The sequence below is a fragment of the Sorex araneus genome, chromosome 5, assembly GCF_027595985.1.
Source record: "Sorex araneus isolate mSorAra2 chromosome 5, mSorAra2.pri, whole genome shotgun sequence".
In the NCBI taxonomy this organism is placed as follows: domain Eukaryota; kingdom Metazoa; phylum Chordata; class Mammalia; order Eulipotyphla; family Soricidae; genus Sorex; species Sorex araneus.
In genome coordinates, this window is record NC_073306.1 from 50,326,357 (window position 1) to 50,351,888 (window position 25,532).

Sequence of the window (25,532 nt, forward strand, 5' to 3'; positions counted from 1 at the left end):
GAAAGAAAGAGACAGACATAGAAAGATTGCACTCATATGTGGAATATAATATAGCTGAGAAGTACAAGTTTGCAATGATGCAATTTCTGGCAGATATTTCTCTGGACTTAGTTACTAAAATACTAAAATACAGAAATCCAAAACTGTGTGGCTGTTAGTGTGGCCACTCGACCTCATATCGCTTCATTCTCAGCAATGGAAAACAAATTATCAAATGCTTCCTTTTCAGCAGGTCTGACTTTAAGGGGGAGAAACTCCAAACAATAATAGTGAGTTTTGTGTTGAAATATTGAATGTAATCAAAATAAAGAGAAAGTAAAGTGAAATTTATCTGTTACTCATGCGGGGTGGGGAGCTGGGGATGTGGGGGGGTGGGGTGGAGCTATACTGTGATTCTTGGTGGTTGAATATGTGCACTAGTGAAGGGATGGGTGTTCGAGCATTGTATAACTGAGACTTAAACCTGAAACCTTTGTTACTTTCCACATGGTGATTCAATAAGAGAAATAAAAATTAAAAATAAAATAAAATAACAACTTTTAGACTTTGGCAGTGGTAAGGTGGTGAGTTGTGTATATATCAGAACATTAAGCACTGAAGCTTGTAAGCATGTGACCCAAATTATAATAGTAGAAAAATTTAAAAAAATAAAGTTTCCCAGAGGGTGGGATAGGTGGAAGAGGAACTTGGGGCATTGGGGAGGAATACTGGTGATGGCTATGGAGCTGCAACACTGTATGCCTGAAGTTCTATTATTAATAGTTCTGTAAATCACAATGCATAAACTAATATTGGAAAAGAAAGAAATTAAAAGGAAACTTTTAGAAATTCATCAGACAGTGTTCAGTGTTTTCTTATCTTCTATGTTGGACTATTTGCCATCCATTGATCACTGGGACACTTGTATTCACTATTATTTTTATTTTTCTACACGGAGAAGGAGAGGGTGAAGAAAAAGAAAAGGGATAAGGGCCAGGGATTGAACCTGAGGTTCCCACATACAAGCATGTGCTATATAGCTCTTGGAAGTATCTTTCTAACTCAAAAGCGTTCTTTCAATTCCTACTTGATGTCACGGGAAATGTTCTGCAAACAAGAATATGTAAAAAGACCAAAACACATAACATAATATAACTCTCACCCCAAATTTATAATACAGAAATAAGGGAAGGGAACATAATGAAATCTGAACAAAGACTGCCTCCCAAGTGACACAGTAGGTAAATTTTGGGGGGAAGGGCCACCCAAATGGTCTCAGGTTACAAGATTCCATACTTGGTGCTGCTCAGACACAGAGGTGCTGGGCAAACCAGGAACATCCTGGCAGTGCTTGGGGGTGGTGATATGCAGTGCCAAGGATTGAATTCAGGAATGCATGCTTTTGCTTTTTTTGAGGGGGGTTACACCCAGCAATGCACAGGGGTTACTCCTGGCTCTGCACTAAGGAATTACTGCTGGCGGTGCTCAGGGGACCATATGGGATGCTGGGAATCGAACCTGGGTCGGTTGTGTGCAAGGCAAACGCCCTACCCGCTATGCTATCACTCCAGCCCCAGGAATGCATGCTTTTGAATTCTCTGCCCTGCTCCTGGTAGATGAATTTTTTAAAATTTCTTTTTCTGGGCTGGAGCACTGGCACAGTGATAGGGTTGCTTGCCTTGCACACCCAGGTTCAATCCCTGGTACTACTTATGATCCTGTGAGCCCACTTGGAGTGATCACTGAGCACAAAGCCAGAAGTAAGTCTTGAGCATTGTCAAGTGTGCCTCCTACTCAAAAGAATAAAACCAAACAAAAATATAAAATCTTCTTAGTGGGAATGCATTCCTTAAAAATATCATTCTAGGGGCTAGAGCGATAGCACAGCGGGTAGGGCATTTGCCTTGCACATGTCCGACCTGGATTCGATTCCCAGCATCCCATATATATATATATATATATATATATATATATATATATATATATATATATATAAATATATATACATACATATATATATATATATATCCTCTACCCAGATCCCCCATTTTCCAGCAGCTTGGTATCCACACCCACAAACTGCCCCTGGCGCTATGTAATCCCATCAATGGCTAAGATCCAGAGACTATAAAACATAGCTTCTGGAAGTGTACGGCTGCATTTGTGGCCACACGACCTCTTAAAGCCCAGTTCTCCCTCTCAGAGAACCTGGCAATGTTCCGAGAGCATCTTTCCCACACGACAGAGCCTGGCAAGCTCTCTGTGGTATATTCAATATGCCAAATACAGTAACAATGATGGGTCTCATTCCCCTTACCCTTAAAAGTGCCTCCAATGAGGCACCGGTGGGAAGAATGAGTAAAAAGAGGCTGCTAAAATCTCAGGGATAGGATGAATGGAGATGTTACTGGCGCCCGCTCAAGCAAACCAATGATCAATGGGATGACAGTGATATAGTGATATATATATCAGCAAGCCAGTGCTTCATTCTCTTGTCAGTAAAAGACAAAATTCCAAATCCAAAAGATCTTACCTTGTAGGAGAAGGAGCCCTCATTCATGGGGACAGCACTGCTGGTGGGTGGGAGCTGCTGCAGCTGCAGGGCTGCACTGTGGGCTCTATCCATGCTGGCTAATGGCACATTCCCCAGGTCTGGCTTGGTAATGGAACAGCTGCTAAGCAGCACCAAAGCTGGAAGCCATCTTGATTCTACCAGCCATCGTATCCTCTCTCTTACACAGTTTTTCACGTTGTCTTGCCTGATTTAGAGACTTTTTTTCATCTTCATACAGAGAAGTGCCAGTTTTGGTCTCTTCCAAGCTGACAAAGTCCGTTTTCTGATCTTTGCTGTAGGGTGGTGAGAGGGAGCATTAAAAATGCATGTATAGGGGGTAGAGCAATAATATAGTGGGTAGAGGCTTGCCTGGCATGCGTCTGACCCTGGTTCCATCTCTGACATCCCATATGTTCCCCAAAATCTACTGGAATGGTAGATTTGCTCAGGAGAAAGCTCTGATAACTGCTAGATGTGGCCCCCAAACCAAAATAAACAAATAAATAAAATAAATAAAAATTCATGTACAATGAACATTAAACCAACTTTGCTCCCCAAGAAGAGAACAATATTAGGACAAGATACTAATTGCCATGATAGATGAGGCTGCTTAAGGAATTGTATGCTATCACTCAGCTACTTCAAAATTTTTCTTTTTGTTCCTTTAAAATTCCCTTAATTGATAGATAACCCCCCTTTTTGTCTAATTTAAATCCCTCCATTTTCATAGGCTTCTCTACATAAAAAGTAGAATGTTTCCTATTTTTACTTTTGAAGGCATAAAAAAAATCCCACTGATACACACAAAAAGGGAACCATCTGAATATCATCTTAGGGAAATAAGAAGGAAAAGAAAAGTAATCTCCGTGAAAGAAGTGGCCTGGGTTGCTGCCTAGGGCCTTCTGAGCACCTTGAGAAGGGTTAAACCTGAGTGATCAGATCACTTGGCTTCTGGAAGATTCTTTCTGCTGCCTCCTTTGTAAAGTGGGGTTAGTGTGCTAAATAATGTGACCTCACCAGCAATGTTGATAATTCTTGCTAACTTCATTGGGTACTGATACTTTCAGTGCATTTCAAGCTTTCCTGCAAATAAGGGAGGGGGGAAGAGAGAAAGAGAGAGAGAGAGAGTGCGCGCGCGCAATCCTTCTGTCCAGGGTGGCATGACCCAAAGCCCTACCCTGGAGTGTTTTTTGATGATTTTGAATATTAAGAAAACTATCATACACATTTGAATTCTATTATAATGTCTATGTATGTTCATTCCCATTATAAAAGGTTTTAGATGGCTTTTGACCTGTCATGTGCTACCTGCTTACATTAACCAAAAGATTTAACTTCCCAATCCATTTTCTCTGTGGCAAAATAAAGGAGTTTACTATTTTACATTGCTGTCACACAGGGTTGTTATGAGAAATAATTGGTGTGTGATGAAATATTGCATGTAAAAAGCCTGAACAGTGAGTGGGCAATGAATGTAAACGATTATCAGTATTAATTTCATCTGTAGCAGTTTAAATATTTAATTTTCTGACAAATATTTCTTTCTCTGTCATGCATTCATACAAGAAATAAGTACTGAGGACTTAATTGGTGCCAAAAAGTCTCTCCCAGGCCTCCAGGTTCCAGAAAGCTACCTTCTTATTTCCTGTACCTTTTTTTTTTCTTCTCTTTTTGGGTCACACCCAATGATGCACAGGGGTCACTCCTGGCTCTGTACTCAGGAATTACTGCTGGCGGTGCTCAGGGAACTATATGGGATGCTGGGAATCGAACCCAGGTTGACTGCGTGCAAGGCAGACGCCCTACCCGCTGTGCTATAGCTCCAGCCGCTCTTGTAGCTTTCTGTTCCTTTTGTTATATAGCCCTAGGGTCCAGGATTCTGGCTCCTGGTGTTAATAGTAAAGTCACATGTCGTACGGAGGCATGACCCAAAGCCCTTTGGATAGTAGCTCTTTGTCTACTATTTACAAGACAGCAAGCACAAGGTTTGATACAAGGGCTGGAAAAAAAGGCTACTTGGCCCACGTCTCACTTTGTCAAAAGGCCTCTAAATTAAATTATTGCCACTGCCTCCAGATGAGACTACACATTGACAGAGCTATCTAGCTCACATATGTATGTGCACATAGACACATATTATGAAGTACACTCATCAGGCTTTATAACTTACATCGCATAACCCAGACTTCCCAGCCTGCATACTTATGTTTGTAATCATAACTATTCTTCACTATCATTTTATATATGTGAAAAGTCCTGTCATGTTAGATGGGTATATGCCAGTTTCAACATTTTTAATATAATAGCCTTAAAAAGGAAGCATGTTCCAGGGTTTTCTTCATCTCTGAGTGACTCTTGGAGGAGGATTTCTGCTCTGGGGGTGAAGGATAACTGGGACATAGATTCTGGAAAGGTTTTGAGGAATCCCCTGTTCACTCACTTCAGTCAGGATCTAGTGCAGAGCTGGCACAGTTATTGCAATACTCACCCACTGACTGGCTAAAGAGAGGCCTGTGGAGCTTCTGACCCTGTGGCTGCTTCACAGTCCAAAACAAAATGGCTTATTTGGGTCTAATTCACCACAACCTGAGATATACAACAGATAAATTCAGCCCCACCCATAGGATGTCAGAGAAAGCAAATTAGCCCTGGGATCATGCCACAGGGAGGATGTAAAATTCTGGTCTTTTAAAAATGTTTATTTTATTATTATTATTTTTAATGAATCACCATGAGATACAGCTACAGACTGACAAACTTCTGTGATTACATCTCAGTCATAGAGTGATCGAGTACCCATCCCTCCACCAGTGCCCATTCTCCACTACCAATGTTCCCAGTATCCTTCCTGCCAACCCTATTCCTTCCCACCCGCTGCCTCTGTGGCAGGCACATTCCCTCTCTTTCTCTCTTCTCTTCTCTCTCTCTCTCTCTCTCTCTCTCTCTCTCTCTCTCTCTCTCTCTCTCTCCTTTTGGGTGTTATGGTTTGTAATATGGGTACTAAGTGGCCATCATGTTTGGTCCATAGTCTAATTTCAGCGCGCATCTCCCATCCTCAGCGAGCCCTCCAAGCATCATTTACTTAGTGGTCTCTTCTCTATCCTGGCTGCCTTTTCCTCTAGCACGTGAGATCAGCTTCCAAGCTGTGGAGCAATCCTCCTGGCACGTATCTCTACTATCCTTGGGTATTTTGTCTCCTATTATGTTACTTTATATTCCACAAATGAGTGCAGTCCTTCTATGTCTGTCCCTCTCTTTCTGACTCATTTCACTTAGCATGATACTCCCCATGTCCATAAATTCTGATCTTCTAATCTCTATACCAGCTGGTTCGCTGGTCCAGGTGGGTCTCTATTTTTGCGGTATTTAAATTTTTTTTTAATTTTTGCGTTTTGTATTTGATGGTGGTAGCAGGCATTTAATTTGCTTATTAAAACCCTCTTCCTCTCTCAGAAATCCCCTGTATTTTCCTGCAAATATCCAAGGTTCTCCCTAAGCTGGGGAAGCTTCTGGACAAAAAGCTTCAAAGAAACTCTCTGCAAGTTGTCCTCCCTTATAAGGCCCGCTTTCCTTGTCTCCTCTCTTTTCCTGACTTCCAAAGCGCTTTCCCATAACTGAAGCGGGCCCAAGAAGCAGGAGGCTGGGACTCCAGCTGCCTTTCAATGAGCGCACTGGGCTCGAGAAAGGAAAAACAATTCACTGGGTGCTTGCCTTCACCCCACCGCACCCCCCTTATCTCAACCAACGATTCCACCAACCCACAGAGCAGGTTTTAGGCACGGGAGAAACTACTTGGCGCTTGCTAAGGATAGGGTCTGCTCAGAACTTGGCTCCAACTGAACAACACCAGCACGCCCTTTGCCACCTACCTGACGATTCCTATTCGGTGCCTAGACGGTGAGTGTCAGCTACATGTGCAGCGTTCCCCTATCCTAGGCTTGGGCTTTCTGGAAGGTTTCCCTCTGCAGTCTCTCCCGTGGAGCTGGGGAACACAGTTTCCAGCTGCCATGCCGAACAAGAATGCCTTCCCCTCGTCCCCACCTGCTAACCCCACCATCTGCTACTGCCAGGACGCCCGAGCCAGAGAGCAAATGATGAAAGTTACTCCATGTCACTTCCTGATTTGATAAAATAGGGCATCACCTCTCTCGAGGCAAGCCACTGCCCCCTCTCCTGTCACCTTCGTTGCCGGATTGGAAAAAAATATTTCCGAGGTAAGGTGACCCAAACTGACAGGGCGGGTGACAGCGAGAAGGGAGGTGTCAATACCCAGGCACATTCGAGGATTCCCAGTGAATTTTGCTTTCTGAAAAATAAATAAATAAAGCAGAATCCAAATTCCCTCGGCCCTCTCAGTCTTAGTCACTACTCACCGGTGGCGTTTCCTCTAAGGCCCACCTAGCAGAGCTTTCGGAGAGCACTTGGGCTCTTCGGGAAAGCAAGCCGGAGGCGCAGCCTCCTTTAATTTCTTCCCCAACTCCGAGCTGCCCTGGGTGCTGCAGTGTTTTGCTTTCAAAGGCCAAGATGTGATTTGCCAGGCTGCCTGCCAGTCAAGAAGCTGGCGAGAGCTTCGCACACACGAGTGGCTGCGGGGAGGAGGTGGGCGGGACAACCGCCGGTTTATTGGCTGCATCTCAAAGCTTGCTTGAAGCGCAGGGCCGGGACCCGGTGAGACAGCGAGGGCCGGAGCTGCCCACTCACCTGGGGGAAGTCCCCTCTAGAGGGCACGAGAAGGACGCTGGAACCAGCCCTGATCGCCTTCGCCGGCTGTCCTGGAGAGCTCAGGTGGCGGTCCACGTCCATCCGCCCTACAGGTGGGCGGCCTGCCTGGAGTCTTCCCTGCTCCTCAGAGCCGCCCACCCTCAGGCTTTACTCCTGCCCTCCAGTCTCCCACCCCCATCATCCGCAGGGGGTTGCCATGTATTCAAATCCTTCTTAAGCTTCAGCGCCCAGGTTCCTCCAAAAAGTCTTCCCCGGGCCCTCGCGAAGCCACAGGCATCCCTCGGGACCTCCGAAACACCTGTTGGCTTGAGTCAACACCAGCCCTCCGAGTCTATACAAGCCACACTTCAGCACTTTACGGATGTTTTCCTTGTGTGCAACTGTCAGAGCGATCGCGTGCACGGAGCTCGCGAGCTCTCACTTGCACGCATTTTATTTCACATCCGCAGCCACGACTCAGTTGACAGCCCCGGAAGACGTCAGTTTTACAGATGAGAAATGACCTTCGGGCGGAGACCGACGATAGGAAAAATCTGATGATAGCTCAGACCCTGAGCAGAAGCGAGAGTGGAGGGCACAGCCGAATGCAGAGCAGAAAAAGGCTGGCATGTTGTAGCCCCTGCCCAGAAGGCAGCGTGGCTGGTGCGAGGGTTTTCTGGGGCGAAGGTGATGGCAGGGCCACCAGAAGGACTGGCCGACCTGCAGTGTGTTTGGATTTTACCTGACATTGAAAGGGGGAACCGTTGGGGGTGGAGGTGGAGTTTGATAAGGTCACTGTGACTACTCTAGAACTGGGAAGAGGGGCTCATGAGACACTACAAGCTGCCCTTGGGTAACTGACCACGTCAGTCATCAGCGTTATTAAAAATAGGCTTGGATATGAGAATGTTAGTTCTTTTTATTCTTTGAAGTAGGATGAGATGAGCAAAATTCTAAGACTTTTGCTATTTGGGGGCTATCAAACTAAATAAGCCCCTATTAAGTTTCCTCCATTATGTGCTGACGTACTTACTAAACCGAATCCTCAAATTCTGGCAGCTTCCCTGCGGTTTTTGAAACGCCTCTAACCATTGGTCAAGAATACTTCATGCTAAAGGAACAGGCAACACCATTGGCTAGACTTACTCCTAGAATGTATAGTCTCGGGTTGCCATAGTGACGGGGAGGTTGGTGACGCCAGAGTCAGTCCCGGGAGACCTACGAGGTAGGCGGCAGTTCCTGTCCTCGGATCCCGGGTGAGGAGTATCCGTTTATCTCCGTGGGATGCCTCCGACCCCCCAACACCTACCCTGCGTACTGGGTGCGGGTGGGTCCCTGCAAGGAGGGGAGAAAGCTCAGAGACCCTCCCGGGAGGTGTGTCCTCAGAATCTCCACCTGGAAAGAGGTGGGGAGAGCTAGACATGTCAGCCCAGGAGGCTGCTTTGAAGGACAGAGTAACTGACTCCTGGCCTCAACTGCGGGCGTGCATCATGCATCGGATTGGGGGCACTATGCTATGCTGGAGAATCGGTAGGAGAGAGAGAGAAAAGCTGAGTTCTAGTCTCAAATTCACTCCAGCAAGTACCTTCTCTACTGTGGGCCTCAATTTAGCTGTCTGTAAAGTCAAAGAATGAGATTGGAATCCACAACTCTCTGAGTTTTCTCAGCTAATGAAATATTGATTGATAATGGATTCTTCTCTGAGAGTAGTTTTTGGGTTTTTGTTGTTTTTTTTAAATTTTATTAATTTTTTAAATTGAATCACAGTGAGATATACAGTTATAAGGTTGTTCATGATTAGGTTTTGGCTATATAATGTTCCAATACCCATCCCTTCACCAGTGTGCATTTTCCATCACCAATGTCCCAAATTTCACTGAGAGTAGTTTTGGGGTAAAAAAAATGCAAACTGCTTCTAACATGCTTGATAGCATTATAACTGAATTGACACAAATAGAGTCAAAACTTTACTCATGCAAAGTCTATAAATTTACAGATTAAGTAAACAGTGTACATGATTTAGTGTATATTGGTATAACCCATAGTGTAAAAAAGATTTAGTTAATACTATAACTTCATAATTTTTTTTTTGCGTCACACCCGGCGATGCACAGGGGTTACTCCTGGCTCTGCATTCAGGAATTACCCCTGGCGGTGCTCAGGGGACCATATGGAATGCTGGGAATCGAACCCAGGTCAGCCGAGTGCAAGGCAAATGCTTTACCCACTGTGCTATCGCTCCAGCCCTAGGGAGACATAAAAAGAAGTAAATATAAAATGATATTTTATATAATGAGAGTGCTTTTTGAGAAAAATTAGGGAGGATAAAGGGCTAGAGAAAGAAAGAGATGGGGTTGTATGTATTAATAGAGAATGGTCAAGGGAACCATTTCTAGAAGAGTGTGATTTCTTCTGATCTCTGAGCAGAAATCCAGGTGGATCTGGTGATAGGGTCCTAAGATGATGTTCAGTATCTTTAAAAATTTTTTTTAATTTATAATTGAATTTAAAAGTTATTCATGATTGGTTTACATAAATACAGTGTTCTAACACCAATCCCTTCAACAATATCCACTTCCCTCCACCATTGTCCCCAGTTTCCCTCCGGCCCCCAGTCTGCCTTTATGGCAACCATTATCCACTGCACTATTTCTCCTGCCTGGGGAGCAAATGTTTTTAAACATATATATGATAGGGGCCGGAGCAGTAGTATAGCAGGTAGGCTGTATTTGCCTTGCATGCAACTGACCTGGGTTCAATCGCCAGCATTCCATATGGTCCCCCAAGCACCGCAGGAGTAACTCCTCAGTGTAGAGCCAGGAGTAACCCCTGATCATCGCTGTGTGTGACCCCCAAAAAGAAAACAAAACCCATATATATATGATTAAGGGTGTATATTCAGAATATAAGATAATCAAATTGTTATATTTAATGATGATGTAACAAAAAAAGATTATTAATGGTCATAAAGCTGATAAACCAAAACACCCAAACAGGACACTTTTACAAAAATAAAAAAAAGAAATAACATGACTTGAAATGAATTAAAAAAGCTGCAGATTAAAAAGTTCTTGTCTTTGAGGGAATTGGCTGCAAATAGTTAATACAGAGTCATGTCCTAAATGGGCTCTTGCTATTCCAAGTGATAAATTATTTCTCAGAGGTCCAAATGTAAAAAGTGAAGATTTATGGTGGGGAGACTGGGAAACATATAGGACTTGAGATGTCTTATCAAATGTAACCAATGCACCAGCCCAAAAGATAATGGGAAATCTCTCAAGTTCTGAAAGATATGCAACCTAATGTTCCACTATGATAGCTACTATTAAAATATAAAGAAAGTAGGGAGCCAGAGCAATAGTATAACAGGTAGACCTTTTTTTCTGGCATGTGGACAACCTGAGTCTGATCCCCAGCATCCCATTTGCTTCTCAGCACCTCTGAGCACCACCAGAAGTAATTCTGAGTGCAGAGCCGGGAGTGATTGCAGCATTGCCAGATATTACCCAAAAGCAAACAATAAACAAACAAACCCCCAAACCTTAAAATATAAAGAAAATAGATTGGCATATTAGACATTCTTAAACATGAGAATAATGACACTCACAAAATAAGAAGGTGAACCAAAAACAAAAGCTAAAACAAAAAACCCAAGTCAAGAAAAAGTTTGTAAGATTAATGGGGCAAAAATTAAATCTATTTAAATAGTTGTGAGATTATGGTTGTAAAACAAAAAGCAAATTTTATAAAGTAGGGCAGTGTACAGAAGAGCCTGGCAAGCTCCCTGTGGCGTATTCGATATGCCAAATACAGTAATAATAACAGGTCTCATTCCCCTGACCCTGAAAAGAGCCTCCAATCACTGGGAAAGACGAGTAAGGAGAGGTTGCTAAAATCTCAGGGTTGGGATGAATGGAGATATTACTGGTGCCCACTCAAGCACATCGATGAACAACGGGATGACAGTGATACAGTGATACAGTGAATGAGCAGAGAATATTTGATCAGCTCCTTCAAAGAAAGAAAATAAGCAGGGCCAGAGAGATAGCACAGTGGATCGGGCAATTTCCTTGCACACAGATGACTTGGTTTGATCCCTGGCATCCCATTTGATCCCCTAAGCACCACCAGGAGTAATTTCTGAGCATAGTGCCAGGACTAATACCTAAGCATTGCTGAGTGTGGCCCCAAATCCGGGGTGGGGCGGGGTGGGGGAACAGAAAAAAACAGGCAGGAAATCATGAATTAAAATGACAGTAAGGTACTACTAATATCCATTAGAATACTTGTAATTAAAGAGGTTTACTAAGCACATGTTGGGGTGAGGTGTGGAGTAATTAAAACCAAATACTAATACATGAAGCAGTACAGAAGAATCTCAAAATAATCACTGTGCTAAAAGCTAGAGAGATGGTGCAGGGGTTAAGGCTCTTGACTTAATGCAGCTGACCCTGGGTTTGATCCCCAGCACCATATAAATTATCCCCAGAGTCCTGCCAGCAATGACCCCTGAACACTGAGCCAGGGGTAAACCCTGAATACCACTGGAGGTGGCCCAAAAATCATAAAAAGGAAAAAGATTCACTATGCTGAATGAAAAAGTATCAATACTGATATTTTATAGTCTAGAAAAGGCAACAGTTTTAGTGGGAAGCAGAAAAGTGGTTGCTGGAGGACAGGGTTGGGAGTGATCCAGGAATCCTTTTGAGTGATATTTATATCTTCATTATGATGGTGGGCTAGAGCAATAGCACAATAGGTAAGGCGTTTGCCTTGCATGTAGTCAACCCAGGTTCGATTCCTCCATCACTCTCGAGAGCCCAGCAAGCTACCGAGAGTATCTTGCTCTCACAGCAGAGCCTGGCAAGCTACCTGTGGCGTATTCAATATGCCAAAAACAGTAACAACAAGTCTCACGATGGAGATGTTACTGGTGACCGCTCGAGCAAATTGATGAACAATGGGACGACAGTGACAGTGATTGTGGTGATATTTAACAAATTGTAGTAATTAATCAAAATGTAGAATTATATCCTTATAATTGGTGAACTATTATAGCTAGTTATAAATTATCCCAATAATGATGAAAGCATAGACCCAAGTTTTCAGTAGCTCTGGAAGTGTCCAGGTACAGAGTTCCTGTTGCAGGTCATGTGGTGAGCTTGGGCTTGGGTTTTGGGGTCATAGAGCTTGGTCATTTCAGTCTCACCCCATAAGATTTCTCAGTATTCCTGCAGATATAACATTAGGTAGACATAATGAACAAGGATGTGAACAATTCCTAAAACAATTATTTTTCTGTTTCAGGTACATAGAGGAACATATAGTAGAATTTCTCTTGAAACAAATGGAATGTATCAAAACCTTTTCTAAGATGAATAGCTCAACACAGAAAAAACCATCTTCCAGAAGTGCTAGAAAACTGTTCAAAGGTCTAAAAGTGAATTTAATAACACATCTTTGGAGGGCATTTTAAGGGAATGTACTATGTCCTATGTCATATTCACAAGATCATCCTGAATGCATATCAGATAACTGCTTTAGTTAGTACCCACTCCTTATGGTTGGGAGAAATGATTGGGAGAGAGTTGTAAGATGGGATGTGCAGGTTGGAGGCTGAAGAAATTTATTTTTTAAAAAAGTACCAGGTTATCATTTCCATGTATTTGGTAAAAAGCTCATCCTCAACTTTAGATGTGAGAAATTTACTTGTCACTGTCATCCCGTTGCTCATCGATTTGTTCGAGCAGGCACCAGTAACGTCTCTCATTGAGAGACTTATTGTTACTGTTTTTGGCATGTCCAATACGCATGGGTCAGCCGTGTAAAAGGCGAACGCCCAACCGCTATGCTATCGCTCCATCCGAGAAATTTATTTACCAAATTTTAACAAAAGTTCCAATCTGCTGGGTTGTTGAAAATTTGAACTCCAGTCATCAATAGTACAAATATCATTTCCTCCTTGTTTTAAGTCATTGGATCTTTCTTGGTAGAAAGAGGTTATATGATGGGTGGGAGGCGGAGGGGGTGGTGGAGATGGAGGGAAGGGAAGAGGTACTCAGAACATTGGTTCTCTGTCTACACAGCTGAAATCCCCGTCTCAGCTCTCCTGCTTTCTTTAGTTTCATTACATTACAAAACTTGGATAATCTTGGACCTCTACAGGGTGTAGTAAACATTGCTGAATGCTCACCTCCACTTTCTGGATGAGTTTTAAAAGCCCCTGCTGATCTCAAACTCAGAAAATGGACCTCACTTCTCTCTCCCTCCCATTTTTTGATTTTGTAACCTACTGTTTGAGAACTGAGCTGAGAGTAGGCCCAGAGTACCACTGGATGTCGCCCTAACACAAAATGAGAGAGAAAGAAAGGAGGAGGAGGAAGAGAGAGGAGGAATAGGAGGAGGAGAAGGTAGTTTGTTTTTGTTTTTTATTTTTTCAGTGAGAATGGAGTGACGGTCAAGGGTTCATAGTTTGAACTTTGGGCAGGTACCAAAGGACAGAGCATTCAGGATTTCTCATCAGATACTCAAGTGTGGGTCAGAAGAGGAAGAGGAAAGGGTGAGGCTTAAAAGTTGTCAGCAGTTAAGTATTGAAAAATGGTTTTATTAAATAATAGTTTGTTCTCAGATTTCATGACCTGTGGAGGTTAGAGTGTAAACAGCTTTCTGATTGTGTATATTCTCTTACTTAGGGACAGTTAAGGTGAAGCGGTTGGTACATATGATGTATCAATTTCCCCAAACCAGATGCATAAAAATTTCCCTTGATTTTCTATAAATGATCCCAGGCTTCTCTTCAACCCCTGTGTCTGTTCAAAGCAGAGACAAAGAATAAACTTATTCTCGTCTTGGACAGCACCTGAATAATGACAGTAAGCCATTAGCAGGATGCCTCTAGTCTGTGTCAGTCTGCCCTGCTGATGTGTGACCTGGGGGGAGTAGGAGGGGGGTTGCTGATTGCCTCCTATCCCAGGCTGCTCCACAGATGTTTCTGTGCCCTCTTTCGGCTTGGCAAGAGCATCTTCCCTGTCCTCTCTTTCTTCTTCCCTGCAACTCTACATTTCAACAGTGGGATCACTCCACTAGTTTAAGAAATGGAGTAGGAAGTTTTGGATAAATTTACATGTGGCAAAGAAATTAAAGGGAGTACAGGATAGCACAGCGGGTAGGACATTTGCCTTCCACGTGGTTGACCCGGGTTTGATTCCTCGGTCCCTCTCGCAGAGCCCGGCAAGCTACCGAGAGTATCCTACCCATGTGGCAGAGCCTGGCAAGCTACCCCTGGCATATTCGATATGCCAAAAACAGTAACAAGTCTCACAATGGAGACGTTACTGGTGCCCGCCCGAGCAAATCGATGAACAATGGGACGACAGTGCTATAGTGCTACTTTTTTAAAAGTAGGTCTTATGTTTATTTCTGGTCAAAATACATGGTTTTGTTCTATTCCATTGAAAATAAAACTTAAAAGGAATCTGTGGAGACTGAAGAGATAGCACAGTGGGTAGGGAGCCTTCCTTGCACATGGTGAACCAGGGACTCCATATGTTTCTTTGAGCCCCACCAGGAATGATCCCTGAGTACAGAGCCAGGAGTAATCCCCGTGGTCATCCTGATGTGACCCCAAAATAAACAAAAAACCCAAATGAAAGGCGGTTGTTTTCTGCATTTGTCAGTTCTTGATACTAATTTTTGTTTGTTTTTGTCCAGGTTTCACAGCTGCGTACCCAACAAACTCCTCCATTCCTTCAAAATATATTCAGTTTGTTATTCCAGAGCCAGAAAAAAAAGGATTTAATAGTCAATCCAAGCGATTTTATAAGAAGCTGGTAATGACAATTAGTGTGGATTGTTGTAATTATTGTGAATGTTTCTGTGACCAGTAGAGGGTAGTGTCACCCTGTCTGTCTGACTGTGTACTGACTGGCTTATAAATTTTTGCTAGACACTGCTTAAAAGGAAAATGTGTGTGTGTGTGTGTGAGAGAGAAAGAGAGAGAGAGAGAGAGAGAGAGAGAGAGAGAGAGAGAGAGAGAGAGAGAGAGAGAGAGAGAGAGAGAGAGAGAGAGAGAGAGGAGGGAGGGAGGGAGGGAGGGAGAGAAGGAGAAAGAAAGAGAAAAAGAGAAAGGGAGAGAGAGAAGAAAAATGCCATAGAGGTAGGCTGGGGGGATAGTAGGGGGTGAGGGTAGGGTAAGTTAATGTGGGGGGGGGGGATGGCGGGGTAGGACACTGGAATTCATGGTGGTAAATGTGCACTGCTGAAGAGAAGGGTGCTGTAACAGTGTATGACCTGAAATTCAGTCATTACTTTGTAACTGTATCTCATGGAGATTCAATTAAACAAAATTTAATGAATTAATTTTGCTAGAATGAACTAGAAAGATAATTCAGGAGAAAACAACCATGTCTGGATTTAATGTGACACACTGAATAAAAAAATTAAGAAAAGAAAGGATTTTTAAATTACTAGTATCAAAAATACCATGAGTCTCTTGAAAAAGGTAAAAACACTTTGTTTGCTGCCCTTAACCTCACTCATGAGTAGGAATAAGGATTCTTTCTTCAAAACTAAAAGGGAAAATGAAAGAATCTTAAATTGGAAATTACCTTTTGTGATAGGCTCCCCTTCCCTTAATCTTCCTTTATCAGTGTGTTGCTATTGGGTCATTTCTATTCACCATCTTCTCCAAATATCCTGTTTTTCCTGATTTTCGATTTCACTAAAATCCCAGGAGTCTAACCTTCTCCCCTGCAACCGGCAGGGGGCTGAAGCAACTCACAGATGTTCCCAGAGTTATCTTTAAAAATCTTAATTCCTTTGTTCAGTTCACCAACCCTTTAGGACAATATTCTTTTGGATGAATCAGTGTCTCAGTTGTCTTTGTTGCTTTCTATAGACGTTTCTCATCCTATGACATTGTGCAGGACCGGGAGATGCCGGCGGGGGGCGGGGGGGGAAACTGGGTTCTGAGTCTTTTTTTTTTTTTAAGGGTTCTGAGTATTAACAGAGAGGCGGCCACTGGCAGGGGCCCTTTTCCCCTCCACCTGGTTTTGCCTTTGAGAACAAGAACACCATACTAGAGAATATGTAGAAAATTCACTTCTGATATTTTAAGACTTTAAGAAAATGAATAGGGGCTGGAGTGATAGCACAGCGGGTAGGGCATTTGCCTTGCACACGGCTGACCCGGGTTCGATTCCCAGCATCCCATATGGTCCCCTGAGCACCGCCAGGGGTAATTCCTGAGTGCAGAGCCAGGAGTGACCCCTGTGCATCATTGGGTGTGACCCAAAAAAGAAAAAAAAAAGAATAATAAGGAGCAGATTGTGTATGTATAACACAATCACACAATCATACTGATTTTTAATTACCTGTAGTTTTCCTCTGAAGATGATAAATCAAATATTTTCTCAGGATTTTTTTCCTTCTTTTCTTCTAGTTTCATAGCACTGTAGCACTGTTGTTCGTTGTTCATCGATTGGCTCTAGCGGGCACCAGTAACGTCTCCATTGTGAGACTTGTTACTGTTTTTGGTATATTGACTACGCCACAGGTAGCTTGCCAGGCTCTGCCACGCGGGCAGGATACTCTCCGTAGCTTACTGGGCTCTCTGAGAAGGATAGAGCTATAGCACAGTGGGTAGGGCATTTGCCTTGCATACGGCTGGCCCAGGTTTGATTCCTAGTTTCATATATACACATATATATTTCATATCTATATTGCTTTTTGGGTCACACCCAGCCATGCTCAGGAGCCACTCCTGGATCTGCACTCAGAAATCACTTTTGGCGGTGCTCGGGGAACCATATGGGATGCTGGGGATTGAACCGGGGTTGGTTGCGTGCAAGGCAAATGCCCTCCCCACTGTATTATCCCTCTAGCCCCTAGTTTCTTATATTTTTTAATTGTCTCTTTCCTGTTTCCTCACTTATCAATTTTTTTTTTTGCTTTTTTTTTGGGTCACACCCGGCGATGCTCAGGGGTTACTCCTGGCTCTGCACTCAGGAATTAACCCTGGCGGTGCTCAGGGGACCATATGGGATGCCGGGGATCGAACCCGGGTCGGCCGTGTGCAAGGCAAACGCCCTCCCCGCTGTGCTATCGCTACGGCCCCTCACTTATCAATTTTAAGATAATATATCTCTATCTCTAGGATATTTGCAGGCTCTCCTCAAATAAAAATAATATCAACTATTTTTTAACTGATTCCTACTGTATGAAAATCATTTTTAGACCCTATCTCTAATTCTCAGTCTATGCTAAAAGGAAGGGCTTATAATCTCAATAGAAGAGGAAACAGAGGTTTAGGGAAGTTAAATGACCCACCCAAGGTAACACGACACAGGGCTTGGCATAGAAGAGGCCCTACATAAATATTTGCTGAATCAATGTGGAAAGAATTAGACCACAAACCCAGGCCTAGCTCACTCCAAAGCTTCATGCTCTTTCCACACACACACACACCACACCCTGCTTTGCGGCCTGCAAAGCCATAAATTTGATCTGTGAAGGTCTGTGAGTGTTTCTGGAAAGGCCTTAGTAAAGTAGATCAAACTGAAGCAGGGGGCGATGTCAGCTCATGCGTAGGCTCCATTCTGAAGACCCAAATCCAGAAACTGAATGAACTTTTCTTTTAGTGAACAAATTTAATTCAATTCACATTTTTTGACCAAATGCTTGCTCTTTAGAAATTTTTCTCTCTAAGGAACCGAGGTGGCAGCCAGCTAAAAACTATGCATACAACATCTAATATAGAGACACAACTCAGAAGTTTGATTCATGCATCTCAAATGTGGGTCACATTGGTTCAATCATGTGAAAACAGGAAATCTCAGAGGGCTTTGTACATAAAAATAGAATTTTGTAGAAAATCTGTGGGGCCCACCAATCAACTTGTACTTTGCCCTCTTGTTAGCTGTTGCCATGAAGTCACTTGACTTCTCTAGACTCATCTTCCTGTCTAAAGCATAAAATGAGAATTATATACATTTAAAATATTTTTAAGCTATATTAAAAAAAAGAAGGGGGATGTTATTTTATGCTTATTGTCTCATTCCCCCACTCCCCCCGGGGGAAGTGGGCACTGAAAAGTTAAGGATCTTGTTTAACATCACCCAATAATTTAGTGAGGCAATACAAATTAAAACATTTTAAAACTCACCACCCTTCTTCATTTTAAAACTCACCACCCTTCTTAAAACACAAATCGCACACACCCTGTGCCTGATCTCATGCATTGTCGCTGTGTCTTCACATTAGTTCTGTGACCCATTTAGCACATCTACAACAGAGGGACTTGGTGCCCCTTGAAACATGCCCTTACCTTATCAGCCCCATTTTGCAGAAAAATATCAGGCCTTCTTGCCCAGCTCACATTCCTCACAAGGGTCTGCTGGGTACCAGGAATCCTTCACAGAGCTCGGTCTCTGGACTGGGGATTTGGGCTGCTCGAAATGAAGCCGGCTTCCCCAAACATTTTACAATTATTTACAGAAGGGCTGCTGACTCTGAAGACATGAAGCAACATGCCTCAATGGACTCAGCAGAGCCCAGTAGCCAAAGGAACATTTTCTTCCCCCACTTCCCTGTCCCCATTTCATCCTGGAGGGTGGTCGCCGGTTTCCCAGCTGGGTGGTAATAGTAAGGACACTCAACTCCGCATCTCCCAGCCCTCCCCTTCAAAATAAGGGTGCAGGCCTGGGCAGGGATTACTTTTCCATGATTCTAAACTTAATTGATCCCTTTTGATTCCAAAAGAGGAATAATAGAGGGGGGAGGGTTTTTTTTTTTTATGCATGCTAATGCTATATATAGACTGACAGTGACTGCCCGCCCAGCTGGTAAGCAGGCCAGTGTCTAATTTGTGGTGAAATTAATACTGGTGAAATTAACAAAATTACTACTGTTCACTTATTACCTTGATGTTAGTGATATCTAAAAGTATGTCAGTGATATCCAAAAGAAAGGAAGTGAGACCACTTCCTTGGCTGAGACCACTATGCACAAGGGGCAATGACTTCAGGGTGAACTCAGCTGCAAATCAGACCTCAATAAGGTCTGCCCTTACCTTCCCCTCTGGAATCTGAGTTCTCCGTGTCAGATGGCAGCTTGACTTCTTTCTTTCCTTCCTTCTTCCTTTCCTCTCCTTCTCTCCTTTCTTCCTCTCCTCTCCTCTCCATTCTTTCTTTCTTTCTTTCTTTCTTTCTTTCTTTCTTTCTTTCTTTCTTTCTTTCTTTCTTTCTTTCTTTCTTTCTTTCTTTCTTTCTTTCTTTCTTTCTTTCTTCCTTCCTTCCTTCCTTCCTTTCTTGCTTTCTTGCTTTTTTCTTTCTTGCTTGCTTCTTTCTTTCTTTCTTTCTTTCTTTCTTTCTTTCTTTCTTTCTTTCTTTCTTTCTTTCTTTCTTTCTTTCTTTCCTTCCTTCCTTCTTTCTTTCTTTCTTTCTTTCTTTCTTTCTTTCTTTCTTTCTTTCTTTCTTTCTTTCTTTCTTTCTTTCTTTCTTTCTTTCTTTCTTTCTTTCTATATCATAATCAAGTTTATTTTATTTTATTTCCTTTTTTTAAATTGAATCACCGTGAGATATAGTTACAGAAGGTTTCATGATCAGGCTTAAGTCATAAAATGTTCCAATACTATCCCTCCACCAGTATGAATTTCCCTTCCCACCACCAACATCCCCTGTATCCTTCCTGCCACTGCCCCCCCTCCCCCACACACAGCCTGCCTCTATGGCAGGCATTTTTCTTCTCTCTCTCTCTCTCTCTCTCTCTCTCTCTCTCTCTCTCCTTTTGGGCATTATGGTCTCAAATACAGATACTGAGAGGTCATCATGTTTGGTACTTTGCCCACTTTTAGCATATATCTCCCGTTATCATAATGGTCCCTTTTCTATCCCATCCCTTGAGGCAGGCTTCCAAATGTGGACCATTCATCCTGGCCCTTGTTTCTACTGTCCTTGGGTGTTAGTCTCATACTATGTTTTTATTTTTATATCCCACAAATGAGAGCAGGACTCTTTCTTGTGGGGCTACAGGAGCTGATGGTAGTGATGCTCCTGGTGATAACTAATACTCTGCTGTCACTGGCTTTGTGCCAGACACCCCTTTTAGACCTTTGCATTTATTAACTCATTTAATCCCAATAATAACCTATGAGCTAAGTCCTATCATTATCCCCACTTTTCAGATAATGACTCTGAGACACAGAAGGTTAAGTAACTTGCATGGCCAGGGTCAGCGGGAAAGGGTTGAACCTGAGTAGTGTTCCTAGTTCATCTCCTGGGGGAGACGTCAGCATCCCCTCCTCTGCTGAATTTCCAAAGTTGTCACGTCTCTGTCCACACCCATGGTCATGGGTGTACATATAGCTTAGCTTATCCAGGAGCTCCTTGGAAAGTGATCTTTGCTATGCCTGACCCCAAGCCGCTCAGATATAGAATGAATGAACAACTTTAACTCAAGTTCATGCACCGAGTCTTGGGAACACAACTCTTCTGGTTTACATGGCTTGCTGCAGCTTCTCTATCCCATTCTTAATGTTGTGAGTGACTAAACAAGCTGCTGTACTCATGTTTTAGGGCCTTCACATAGGCTTTGACCCACAGTAGATTTCAATAGTTGAATTTTTGCCCACATTCTGCTCAAAGTACTGCTCATGGGTTGATACTAGATCTAAAAATGGCTCTAAACAAGTGAAGCCTGGGTACACTCAGAAACAATTTGACTTTAAGGAATACTTTGAAAATTTGCGATTGACTTTCCTTGCCATGTGTCCAACCTAGTTAGGCCAGTTAAGAGGCAAGAATCTGGTCCCCACTTTCTTTTTATTTGTAACTGTGTTTTAGAGTTTTTTTCTTTGGCTTTGGAGTTTATATCTAGTGGTGCTGAGGTCTTACTCCTGGATCTGGGCTCAGAAATAACTCTTGGTGGGGCTAAGTAGAACATATGGGGTGCTAGAGATCAAACCCAGGTCAACTAACTGTACAAAGCAAGCATCCTCCCTACTGTACTGTCTCTCCAGCCTTCCATTTTCACCCATTCAACTGACCTTGTTTTCTCCATTCCCACTCTTCACCTTGAGTCTAACAACCAATCGCCTTGATAGAATTCAGTTGAGATTTCCTGCAGTCTCATCAGGGTTCTGGGGATTTTGCGTTTCTGCTATCCTCGTTTACTCTTATAAAAGAAGTCCTGTTTTTGTTCTTTTTTTTTTGTTTTTGTTTAATATATGCTTGTTGCCTTTTTAACTGTGATCAGAGTTGTGGAAATTTGCCAGAGTGAGAAGTGGGATTTAGGCAGAGGAAGAAAGCAGAAAGGAGGAAGTCATCTTATGCAGATTTCCGGAGGCTATATAGACAGTTTGAACTGGAAGATCTTAAATGTCCCCTATATCCCTGTGCTTTGCAGAATGGTCATTTCTGTTACAGCACCTTAGGCTGAAGCCCATCTGTGGTGGTGGGGACTCAGTGCTTGAAACTGCTGCCAGTTCTGGCCCCCATTCCTGGGTTCTTTGTGGAAGGCTAGAGCATAGAATCAAGACCATCGATCTTGTCTCTTTGCAGATTCACAATTTGGAGGAGGCCCAAAGAGAGAATGTGGCTGGCTTTTCTTCTGGTCCATGCTCTCCTCACCACTTTGAATGCTTTAAACCAAATGTCTTTCTATGAAGTCAATGAGCTGTATAAATACATTATGCTAAGACTCAAAGACCATAGGCATTTTGTAAAGGAATTGCTACTCAGAGACCCCCAATTTTTATGCAATTTCTTCAGTGAATAAGTCATAAAATAGGGCTCAGTGTTTATTTCAGGCATGCCCTTCTTCATTATATACTTCTAGGACTTGAGCAAACTCCTATTTTCACTCTTCTTATATACTCCTGGGCACAAGAAAAACACCGGTTGCCCCGATAAAAGACCAAAGTAGATTCTTCAAACATCTTTGAAGAATCAAAGATGATTCAGGGGCTGGAGCCATAGCACAGTGGAGAGGGCAATTGCCTTGCATGCGGCCGACCCAGGTTCAATTCCCAGCATCCCGTAGGTCCCCTGAGCACCACCAGGGGTAATTCCTGAGTGCAGAGCCAGGAGTGATCCCTGTGCATCGCCAGGTGTGACCCAAAAAGAAAAAAAATTAAAATTAAAAAAGATGATTCAATGTGGTCTTTAACCAAAGACCCAGCAGGGACTACATCTTCCAAGATAGGCAAAGGTTTTTAAAAACCACTGATTTGTCATCTGAAAGGATTTTCTAGACAGAATTTTTGAAATCTGTGCTAAAAAAAATCTCGATTATGAAAGATGTGACTGACTCCAAGCAAAAGACTATCCAGCTCTCCCTTAAACTATGGAGAGAACTGGAGCGAGGAGGTAAATGCCTTTCTCCCTCTCTTCCCCTCTTCCTCCTTAGCTCTCTAAACTGATTCTAGATTAAGTGATTGCTTATCTGGTTCCCAGCCTTGGCACAGCAAAGGCTGGCCTTTTGATCCTTCAATCCTTCTAAAGTGCTCTCAAAGAACATTTCAAGTTTGTCACCCAGATATATGTTGGGTAGGGGATGGGAGCACATCAACCTATGGATCAGCCTTTTCTTCTTCCTCCTCTGATATTTCGAACTCCAAGGACAGGAACTGGATCCAGTATACTGTTGTGGACAGCCAAAGACCAAAGAGCTGGTGATCATGGTCTGCCAGTGCTGGCCCTGCTCTAAGTCTCCAGACTCACTGGAACCTCACACTGTGAAATGGGTTCAGGAGACCAGTGCTGCCAGGACAGGAGTCAACAGCTGTCAGTGGAGCTCCAAGAAATAGTTCTCTGATCTTCTCTCTCTCCAGACCCACTTCGGTTTTGTTTATTTGCTTTTTGCCTTCTGGTCTCAGCCAAGGTACCAATAGCTGACTGATTTAAGTTTACGCCAGTGCAACTTGAATTCCAGATCTCTAAGATATGCTCTGAGAGTTCCAACTCATCCAAGTCAGGAAAATGTTAGTCACATGAATTGCTATCCCAGAGGTGAGGGCTCTGCATTTTTATTTCCCTTCTAGAGAGCCGTTTGTCATCCACAACAGGTATCGGAGGCAGGAGCACTGGGCAGGAGCACAGAGCCAGGAGCAAGCCCTGAGCAACATCAGCTGTGCCCCCCTAAACTTATTCCCCCTAAAAAGAAAGAGAAAAGTTTAACTTTAAACTTTTCTCCTATCCTGGTATAAACACTCCTATCCTGGTGAATTTTAAGTTCCCACTAACAGAGTTTTGAAATTATTTTCTTGTTGCCCTCATAAGCTGACACTGGCCAGCCCCAGCAGTGGCGGGAATGAAAGACTCTTCTTGGACACTGTCTGAGAGCAAATAAGCAGCGTTCTCTCCCTCCAGGCTAATTGGTGGCATCCTTGTCATCTCTGGCCCGGTTTCCAACAAGTTTGCAACGTGGCAGAATCAAAACCTGATTAAAGATAGGGCTGCCAGATTTAGTAAAGGAAAATAGAAGATTCCCAGTCAATTTTGAAATTTAAATACATGAAAATCAGCTAGTTTTGTATCAGTATTTACCCAATATTGTGAGGGCATGTTTATATAAAATCAGTTTGCTATTTATTTGAAATTCAAATTTTATTGAACAGGATGTGATAGGAGACCTGGTTTGATCTGAAATTCTTAGCTTCTCAGGATACAGAAATGCCCAGAAGATTTGTGTGGATTGATGCCGGCATTGAGAGAGCGTGGCAATAAATTGGGAACACGGGACATAGGTTTTCATTGATAGTGTTTCAACGAGTCATATTTCTGCTTTCTGCTTCAGTTCTCCTCACTGTAGGTAGGGACTTTGGAAACTTAAAGACAGCAGAAGATATAGTTCAGTATTCTAGATTTACAAATGAAGAAAATGAGTTCTAGAGAGGTGACTTACTAAAGGTGACATACTCAAGGTCATGTAGAAAGCAGCAATTCTGACACTTGAATGCCTGATTCACAACTCATGGGACTTACCTCCCTTCCCCCTTCTTTTAATGTACTCATTCTCTTTTGAAAGTTAGTCTGACCAGGTAGATTCAGACTTCCTGAGTTCAATTTTTGGCTCTGACAGTTACTGGCTATACAATCATGGGCCTTATCTCTGTGGACTCTGTCTTCTCATCTTTAAAACGGGAATTCCTTGAGTTAGTGCAGGTAAAGTACCTCGCCCTTAGTACTATTCAATAGATATATTCTGGACTAGCATATAGTGCCTTAGAAAAATCCTTTTCTTGTATCACTAGAGACCCTTACATCTGCAGAGGCTAGGATTCTGAACTCAACCCAGAATCCAGATGCTTGTGCGTCTGGTCCTGCTGCATCCTTCAAGGCCTGCATTGTTCTCTCTTACAACAGTCCCCCTTCTCACTACCAGGGATCATTACTGCCTATAAAGTGGAAACCAGCTCTCACTTGCTGCTGAACAAGGCCCAAAGGATTCACTGCCTTGAAAATTTAGTCCAGAAGAACCTGTTAGTAGCCCTGATGGCCCTCTCTCTTGTGTTAAACTAGAAAGACAAACTGCTTACGCCACACTGGAAAGTTCTTAAAGGCCCTGATGGTTCTGTAAGCTTAACTTCCGCCCTGAAGAAGGAATGATAGAGACAGATGGACCTGGGCAGTAGGAGTTAGAGTGAAGCATACTATTAGAATCAGGTTGCCTGTACTTTAGTCTGGGCTTCACCACTTACTAACTGTGGACCAAAATTCTCTAGGCTTTTCCTTAATACTCTTCTGCAAAGAGCTTGTGTATACCATGTGCTTTGTACTGTAGTCAGGTACTGGCTTTTCTCGAAGTGGAATCTTGGGCAAATTTTACTCCACAGGCTTTAGTAATTCCATCTATAAAATGGGCACAGTAATCCCTCCTTCACTGAAGGATTAAGTGGGACCACCCTAGAAAAGCTTTTGGCACCAAGTAGATACCCAGGAAATACTTGAGGCCGTGGAACATCCTTACCATTTCATGTCACATGCTTGGCCAGCCTCTGTCATCCTTTATTTCCCCCTAGTAAATAGCATGGGAAATTAGATGAAGGCCCAATTACTTGCACCAGCAGAAATGAACTGAGAACTCAAGCTTCTGTTTATTCCTCTCTAATATGCCTGTATCATTTAGCACCTGAGCTCAGTGAGCCTGCCTGCCTCTTTTGTCTGAGAGTTAGAAACGGTGTTGTTTGGGATGAAGGTTGTTTTTGTTTCATTTTGCTTTATAAACAGAAACACTCCCTGATTTCTCTTCTGAAAGGCTAAGGAGGAAGCTGAGTCAGATGGGGTGTGGTTAACGTGAAATC

The 25,532-nt window shown here is 43.0% G+C and overlaps 2 protein-coding genes across 4 annotated transcripts in view; one reads left to right on the top strand and one right to left on the bottom strand.

The window, feature by feature from the left end:
- NIPAL3 (NIPA like domain containing 3) overlaps positions 1–7,062 on the bottom strand; it is a 57,797-nt gene extending 50,735 nt beyond the window's left edge. For 2 of the 3 annotated variants that reach the window (XM_055138320.1, XM_055138322.1), the window contains exons 1-2: positions 6,907–7,062; positions 2,513–2,826 (exon numbers count right to left, since the gene is read on the bottom strand). In XM_055138320.1, the coding sequence (XP_054994295.1) occupies positions 2,513–2,605 (93 nt within the window). In that variant the 5' untranslated portion in view covers positions 2,606–2,826; positions 6,907–7,062. Of the gene's footprint in view, positions 1–2,512; positions 2,827–6,402; positions 6,805–6,906 lie in introns of those variants that run through there. The other variant, XM_055138321.1, reaches the window with a different exon arrangement.
- Positions 7,063–7,746: 684 nt separating this feature from the next.
- The window catches only part of STPG1 (sperm tail PG-rich repeat containing 1), a 50,183-nt gene continuing 32,397 nt past the window's right edge, over positions 7,747–25,532 (top strand). Inside the window, exons 1-2 of the mRNA XM_004603448.3 lie at positions 7,747–7,897; positions 14,945–15,063. Coding sequence (XP_004603505.3) covers positions 7,747–7,897; positions 14,945–15,063 — 270 coding nt within the window. The remainder of the gene's footprint in view (positions 7,898–14,944; positions 15,064–25,532) is intronic.